Source organism: Bidens hawaiensis, unplaced genomic scaffold, assembly GCF_021521415.1.
Source record: "Bidens hawaiensis isolate Kalapana, Puna unplaced genomic scaffold, B.hawaiensis_p1.1 tig00026848_1, whole genome shotgun sequence".
Classification (NCBI taxonomy): Eukaryota; Viridiplantae; Streptophyta; class Magnoliopsida; order Asterales; family Asteraceae; genus Bidens; species Bidens hawaiensis.
Genome location: NW_027505080.1, coordinates 107,556 through 116,001, shown reverse-complemented (window position 1 = coordinate 116,001; position 8,446 = coordinate 107,556). Strand labels below are relative to the sequence as shown.

The window sequence follows — 8,446 nt, the reverse complement described above, 5'->3', positions numbered from 1 at the left end:
ATGTACTTACTGCACCTGTCTACTTATATTTGCTTATATATCAAACGAATACTCTCTCACACACACAATTTTAAGAACAAAACCATGAGAACCACATAATAGTATGTACTTAGTGTTAACCAAAGCGTTTTGGGTGTCGAATACAACAAAATACAATATTTGATTACTAATAGGATGAACATATCTTAGACACAAAATATTTGTAAGAATGAAAGTTGAGTTCGAGTAACATAAAACAGAACTGAAGGGTGTGTATTAAATTACTAGCTTTTGAACCCGTGTATTACATGGGATTCGTCAATGTGTAAATTAATACAATGCATTATTTAAAACAAATAATTTCTTTAAAAATTTTAAAGATAAACCAAAGAACATAATTATATTAAGAACAGTGACGGATCTAAGATTTTTTTCCTATGCGTTCACCTTTTTTCAGTGTTCAAATTTCACACAACCAAACGTTCAATTTTTCGGGCCGGTTGGGCCTTATCGAAGAATACAATATAATACGATACCATAATAAAGCAATATGCTAATGAAAAAAAATTACAATAAATGGGCTGTGGTTGGGTGATGTGTGAATAGGTACTTTAGAAATAATCGTACGCGAAAAAAATTCATTTTTTAGCTATTAAAAACCACAACTAAATAAATAATGATGGTTTACCAAAAAGAAAAAAAAAAGGTTACCAAAATGAGACTTACAAAGACTTGAACTTGAAACCTTTCAAGTAAAACCCAAACTAATAACACAATGATGGTTTAACAAAAAGAAAAAAAACAGTTATCAAAATAGGTATTTGAAATATTTGAACTTGAGACCTTTCAAGAGATTGAGAAGGTTTTAAAAGTAGAGTTACCACCACACCATCCTAACCATTTTGATATTAGTTAACTTCTAAAAATCTTATTGGTTCACTAATACCTTTTATATATCATTTTAACGCAAAATTTGAAAATTAATGGGTTCCCGTGAACTCGGGGAACCCGCGTTAAATCCGCCCCTAATTAAGAATGCATTACAAATACTTTTTTGTATAAAACATTTGCCATTGTATAACTTCGATTAGAGACTACTCACCACTCTGCCTAAATAGATTTTGACTCGAACCGTTTTGACCAGAACCAAAAGGTTGCTAGTTTCAACCCGAACCTATTTTGACCATAACCAAATTCATTTTATTCAGTTGGTCTAACTTGACCGAACTCATTTTGACACAAATCAGTTCTGAAGAAACCCAGTATGAACTGTACAGGTTTTTGAGCTAACCAATTTTTTGTATTGGCCATTTGAACTAATTTTGACATCTTCAATTCATGTCTCATTGACTCATTTTGTTGAAAATACATCAAAAACCCATCCCTTTTATGCTATGAACATCCAAAATCCATTTACATAACGTAATATGCACACCTTATGTCATAATATCCCATATAAAGTCAAAAGTCACACAACCTGATTAAACATGAAAAATCACAATTGTAACATGTTAGGTAAAGACTCTAATTCTTTATAATTGTTTCGTGGGTAACAAACTTATCTCCAACCATTTCTTACGGTTTATGCATAAAAAGTGATATATTTGATTCAAACATAACACATATTACCATTTCAAATATATTATAAATTATGCATCAATTACTTATAATATCTCCATGTGGTGGTATTTAAAAGCTCAAAACAAAATTCACAAACCAATAATTGACAACCATAATAAACTCAAAATCTCAATGTTTTACTCAAGATTTCATAACTATCTAAATTATCCTATCACCCCTTGACTACATTGATAAGTGTAACAAAATTGGTTTAATAGTAATGTCATAAAGTCTATGATAATGGATGTCCACATATCATTCTTTGAAAACATTGACACATGTAACAAAATTGTTAAGTTTATGAATAATCATATAATCCCACAGAGAGTTGTTTGCAAACTATGGAATATAAACTATAAGCATACTCTCTTCCAACCGAATAATCATGTGACCTCAAATAGTGTGTTACAGATTGTAAGATTATAAATATTTTATTAATATTGTATTTGTTCAACGAAATTTGAAATACACACATATTAAAATATCTATTTAAACATATGTCACTAATTATTAACTAATTTAATACTTCAATGTTTGATTTTAAACTTATTATAGATATTCAATAGTTGATATGCTTTTTTTTTTAAATCATGGTTAAACTTTTTAGATCTAGTAGTAAAATCAGATGTAATGGGTTAGTAGAAGTTAGTGTGATTTAAATTACATTAAATACATATTCTTTTCATATGGGTTATAATAAATTGGTTATACCACATTAAACTTATGGTCCATGGATATAATGGATTAAGAAGAGTAAAGATTAGAAAATAGAAGGGAATATGATTGAATGTGGTTATGACAAATCATCCTCATTAGTTTTGTTTATTAGTATACTGGTAAATGGAAAATTCTTACTACTTGGCTTCAAATATAATGCCAAAAACATTCAAGCATATAAAAAGTAAAACCAATACAAAGTTTGTCTTTTGAAATCTTATTCAAGAACTTATATGAAGGATGTGCCACATTTTTTTTAAACGTCTTGTATGCGTGATTTCTTCTTTACAGTTCTAAACCTTTTTAAAAAACAATTAGATTAATAAAACTGATAACTTTGTTACTCTTTCTAATAACCTTTTTCATGTTTTAAAACTCAAATACAGTTTTAATTTTTGATAGTAGAATAAAAATAAATAATGGTTTGTGTTTATGCTATATAAAGGTGTGATACGTTTTCCACATGTGAGAAAAAATTAATACGCGGTTTTAAGTTGGGTCAGAGAGTTTTCTCATCTATGGTGGGTTTTTTTAAGACGATCTTCAAATTTTACTCGAATAATAAAGATGATCAGGTGGACCAATAACACGTTAATGATCGAAATGCCCGTTAAAAAGCGTAATACATTTATCGCAATCCTTTGACAAAGTCACCAAAACTATTTCCATTAATATCATACACATGAGAAAAGGGTATATATATCAACGTTCCAAACTTTAAACCTAACCTGGAACCAGAAGGGGCAATTACGAGAAACCATCAAAACCAAACAGTAAAAAACAAAGTTAAATAAAAAAAATAGTCCATGATCAAATCCCCCAAATCGCAGTGTCAATCAATTTCCAGACCAAACTACTAATCATATCCCACTGTGGTTTCATTTCCATTCTCAGATCTCTTCATATGATGTCCAATTTCCAAATCTAGCCCTGTAATTTACCACCCTTTTGACAAGAAAGACATGTTCGGAAGCCCGGGAAGTGTTAGCGGCTTGATGCTGCGAATCGGCCAATGCGTCTGTGCTGCTGCTTCCATTGCCTGGATGGTTTCCGCTTCCGGCTTTTCCAGTTACACTGCATTCTGGTAATTCAATTTGTTTGTTGGATGGGATTTTAGTAATTAATGAGGGCTTGATTTGGTGGTGTTATTAGTAGCGCATTAAATAGGATGTTGCTAATATTTATGGTAATTTTGTTTATTGGATGCAGCTATTTAATTGCTTCAATGGGGCTTCAAGTGTTGTGGAGCTTTGGGTTAGCTTGTCTTGATGTCTATGCTCTTAGTATCAAGAAAGACCTTCAAAATGCCGTCTTGGTTAGCTTGTTTGTCGTTGGCGATTGGGTATGTTGTCGTCTTCGTTTATAGAAAATTTTATTATCTGCTTATGTCATCATATTAATATAGACCCAATTTTAAGTACAGAATTGTGTAATACAGTTGTACAAGTGTTTATGTTGTTCACACAGCCGGAATAAAAAGGCCCCTTAGGCCCTAATGAGTTATATATTTTTTTTAGAATGGTGAGTTTCTTATATTTAGGCTACCGCATTCTCCAAATTTGGAGAGCCCCGATGCCCCACTCTGGCCAGACTATGTTGTCTTAACCGATGCCCCTAATGAGTTATATAAACTGATTTTTTTAAACAACGATTAACATTATAACAATAAACGTAGCAAAATCATTAGTTTTTAAGTTTTAATGTCTTATATAGAGGGCCCAATAAGGTTTTTGTTTTTATATCATAAAAATTATATATATATAAATTTAGTGCCCCCCCCCCCCCCCCCGGGGAAAAAGCATGCCCAGGCCAGGCCTTGTTGAACATCCTCTTGTATCCACAACAATTGTTCAAATGCATTTATGTTGTGCATAATTTTTCTGTGTTTCATGTTTAGATAGAAAACGAGTTATTAGAAGGTTTGAATTATGATTAACTTGAGGTGGTACAAATGTAGGTGACGGCTACACTGTCGCTTGCTGCTGCGTGCTCTTCGGCTGGGATTGTGGTACTCTATGCAAGAGATTTGCATTTCTGCACCAACCCTAAAATGCATTTACCCTGTAGCAGACTTGAGATCTCAATAGCTATGGCTTTCATCACCTGGTTCTTTATAGCCATATCTTCTCATGTTATGTTTTGGTTATTAGCATCCGCTTGATCAACCATTTTCTGGTCAGTTTTCCACGTGTTTGCCTCGAAAGGTTTGCCTAGGTTTTGTGTGTATCTTTGTTGTTGGAGATTATTCAAAATTTTGATCATGTAGCAGTGATGTTATTGATAATGTATTAATGTGATGTGCCATTGGTTTGTATAACTCACTTGCTTAAAAATGAATCTGAGTGCCCCTGTTTGAAACCAGAATGGCTTAATTGGATAAGGTTTAATACAGATTTGAGCTTTCAAAAATTTCAACAAATTTAATAGATATTTGGCCTTTAATACATATTGAGTTCCAGATTTATCATGTAATAATGCTAATCTTTAATCATTTTAGAAAATATAATGACCGGTTTGGTTCGATTATGTTATATAATGGTTCATTTCGGTTTCTAACTATTTTGTTAGGTTCATTCGGTTTAGGGTTTAGGGTAATACAGTTGGCTATCAAAAATATTAAAACCAAACCATCTGTTTAACACTTTAATTATTTGGATTTGGTTGAATCAACACTTGAATATAACAATGGGTGAGAATAAATGGTCCTCAAAATCCTCCTACCCACAACTCCCCAAAATTCGTTACAAGGTTTTCATATGATAAAACAACCAACCAAAAACCCCATAACCAAATTCTGTCAAATTAACAAGAAAATTATATAAAATTGCTTCGAACTTTTGTTTTTTTCGAACAGATTTTGACATCTTGTGGACTCTGCCTTGGATATAACCCAAGGCAGAGATCAAACGAACAAACGTTGATTTCATATTCACAACGTTGAATCATGGCGTTTCAAGATTTCGACCAGATATCAGAACGTCGAAGGCTTGAAAGAAAACAAAAGTTGAGACAGAATCATCATCGGTGTCGTCATAACCATTTTACTTATTTCAGGAGCCGTTGCGGCCTTTTTAATATTCCTCAACAGTTCCCAACCAGATGACACCACCGATGATGGTGCAGATAGCGTCGCGACCAACCCTGACACGGATAAAACTAACAAAGACAACTCGTCTGGTGCGTCTAATGACAAAGGAAACGACAACCAAAAAGTTTTGCAAACTCAAAAGGCGGTTCAAACGATATGCCAAACAACCGATTACAAAGAAACATGCGAGAGCCGTCTTGAGCAATCATTAAGTTCCAAACTGTCGGGACTACCCAGTCCCGATGATCTCATGCAGGCGGCTATATCCGCAGCCTCGGATGAACTTGACAATGCCATTAAGCAAACATCCACGTTCATGAAAGTTGAGACCGCACCCAAAAAACAAAAGCCTACATTTGATGTTTGCAAGCAAGTTTTAGAGGGCGCACAAAACGACTTCAATCATTCACGAAATGCAGCCGGATCTACTGATTTAGGCAACTGGTTGAGTGGTGTGATGAGTTATCAGCAAACGTGCATTGATGCGGTTACAGAAGATGCTACCAAGACTAGCATTGAGAAGGCTTTAAAGATCACCAAAGAACTCACAAGCAACTCTTTAGCCATAGCTTCTTCACTTCAGAAGGTAGTTTCTCCACCTACGGCCACCCATCGCCGCCTTCTAACAGGCAGGCCCGCCCTGCCTGTATGGATTGTCCAAATGTGACCGGAGGCTACTGAAGACTGACGCTACAAGTCTGGTTCCAAATGTGACCGTTGCTAAAGATGGTAAGGGGGATTTTGAGACGATTACTAAGGCGCTTGAAGCGATGCCGGATAAATATGAAGGGCGGTATGTTATTCACATTAAAAAGGGAGTATATGAAGAGAATGTGGTCATCACAAAAGATATGGTGAACATCACTATGTACGGTGATGGCTCACAGAAAACAATTGTCACCGGAGACAAAAACTTTGCAGATGGAGTTCCTACCTTTCTAACAGCAACATTTGGTAAGGCTGTCATGGTCTTTTACTCTTTTTGTTAGGGTATGCATGGGTCGTTTTTGGGCTAAAAACCGAACCAACAATAGAAAATTCGTTTGGTTTTGGTTTTTCGGTTTCCTGTTTTCAATGGGTTGGGTTCTCTTATATCATTTGGGCTTTTGGACCCAAAAAATGACCTAAAATAATGTAATCGGGTCTGAATTTTATTTTTTTTTGTTGTTGTTGTTAATTAACAATTAGCTAATTATTACACATTTGGATATTAAATTTATACCTACTTAATTTTATAATTTCTTCAAAATACTTCAGCTTATTTTCGGATTTTAGTTGATAGCAAAGGCTGAAACCAAACCGAAAGGCCGGTTTAAAAATAAAGAACATAAAACCACATTGTTAGTTTTTAATTTGGTTATGTTACTTTTAAGAAGCAGAAATGCAACACATAAGAAATTGTATATATTGCGTTAATGATTTAGTGAAAGAGAAAAAATAGTTGGACCGTCGGTTATGTAACCTTCTTATGTCTTACAACTAAAACATTACGTACAAATGCATTATGCGATTCATGTAATTAACATATTAGACTGTCCATTTATAAATCTTTGTACCAGCAATTTTGTCTTTGCTAATTAACGAATACGATATGAATAAATGCAGCGGCTATAGGGGAAGGATTCATGGCTCAATCAATCGGTTTCAGAAACACAGCAGGTCCAGAAAAGCATCAAGCCGTTGCTCTGAGGGTGCAATCAGACCGCTCAGTATTCCTAAACTGTTGTATGGAGGGGTACCAACAAACACTATACGCTCAAACACACCGCCAGTTTTACCGTGGATGCTACATAATGGGCACAGTGGACTTCATATTTGGGGACGCCGCAGCAGTGTTCCAAACGTGCGAAATCATTATCAGAAAACCAATGAAGGATCAACAAAACACAGTGACAGCTCAAGGAAGAGTCGACAAACACGAAACAACAGGAATCGTGTTACAAAAATGTAAGATATCCGCAGATGAATCGTTGGGGAAGAAGTCGAAGATCGAGAGTTACCTTGGGCGGCCAGGGAAGGAGTATTCTAGAACGATCGTGATGGAGTCGGAGATTGATGATGTCATTGAACCGGCGGGTTGGTTGGCGGGAGAAGGGGATTTTGGAATCGAAACGGTTTATTATGCGGAGTATAATAATATTGGTGAGGGGTCTCGGGTGAAGGATAGAGTGAAATGGGGAGGTTATCAGAAAGAGTTCAAGAAGGAAGATGCGATGAAGTACACGGCGGGGCAGTTTATACAAGGCGAAAGCTGGTTGAAAAGCACCGGTGTGCCGGTTCGTCTAGGGTCTTACAGCTAGTTAAGGTAAGGTAAGGTAAGGTAAAGGAGATGATGATGATGGTGTACATGCAATGCAAGTAGATGTTATGAACCATATATCAATGGTAGTTGATAGACATGTTTGTTTTTGTTGGTAGAATTGCTATTTTGTTTCACTATAAATATGGTTGCATAATATGTAGGTCCAAGAGGACGTTTTTAGGCCATGTGATGTTCTTATAAAGGAGAGAGAGGGAGAGGATGAGTTATGTGGATTAAGGAAGAGAGGGAGATGATGTTTTGGAGACTAAAAGGGTAATTTGGACTTGATGATGTTTTCAAAAGTTATTATTGTGGGTGTTGGAAGTCATTAATTAATCACTAGCTATCAAACACCTTAAGACCAATATAACATCACCAGCTATCAAACACGTTTGATTAAGCGGTAGCAAACCGTTGAAAACGGCTTTGTCTTTAATTTCAAATTGCAAGATGAAGGCTAGGTTGTCAAAAAAATGTGTAATTTATGAGTAGAGTTAGAGAGTTTGTGACTTGTGATTTTAAGAAATGTTAATCACAAACTAGCTAATGATTAAAACACATCTAACACTAAACACGTAAAATAACAAATGATAGGGATGGTTTCAGGAAAGAAATAAGATTACTATGAGAAATGAATATGAACCACTAGTTTTGTTTTATGTTTTAAATGCTTAAAGATAAATAAGAAAAGTATTAATGCATGTTCTCTCTTTAATTAATAAATATAATAGTTATCTATT

The 8,446-nt window shown here is 34.7% G+C and overlaps 1 protein-coding gene and 1 pseudogene across 1 annotated transcript; both read left to right on the top strand.

Moving 5' to 3' along the window:
• Positions 1-3,277: 3,277 nt before the first annotated feature.
• Positions 3,278-4,670, top strand: LOC143610546 (CASP-like protein 5B2). The gene is made up of 3 exons (XM_077084999.1): positions 3,278-3,400; positions 3,526-3,658; positions 4,274-4,670. Exons 1-3 carry the CDS (start codon positions 3,279-3,281, stop codon positions 4,475-4,477), a joined length of 459 nt encoding a protein of 152 aa, XP_076941114.1. The 5' UTR covers position 3,278; the 3' UTR covers positions 4,478-4,670.
• Positions 4,671-5,046: 376 nt separating this feature from the next.
• Positions 5,047-7,712, top strand: LOC143610548 (putative pectinesterase/pectinesterase inhibitor 45; annotated as a pseudogene).
• The last annotated feature ends 734 nt before the right edge of the window (positions 7,713-8,446 follow it).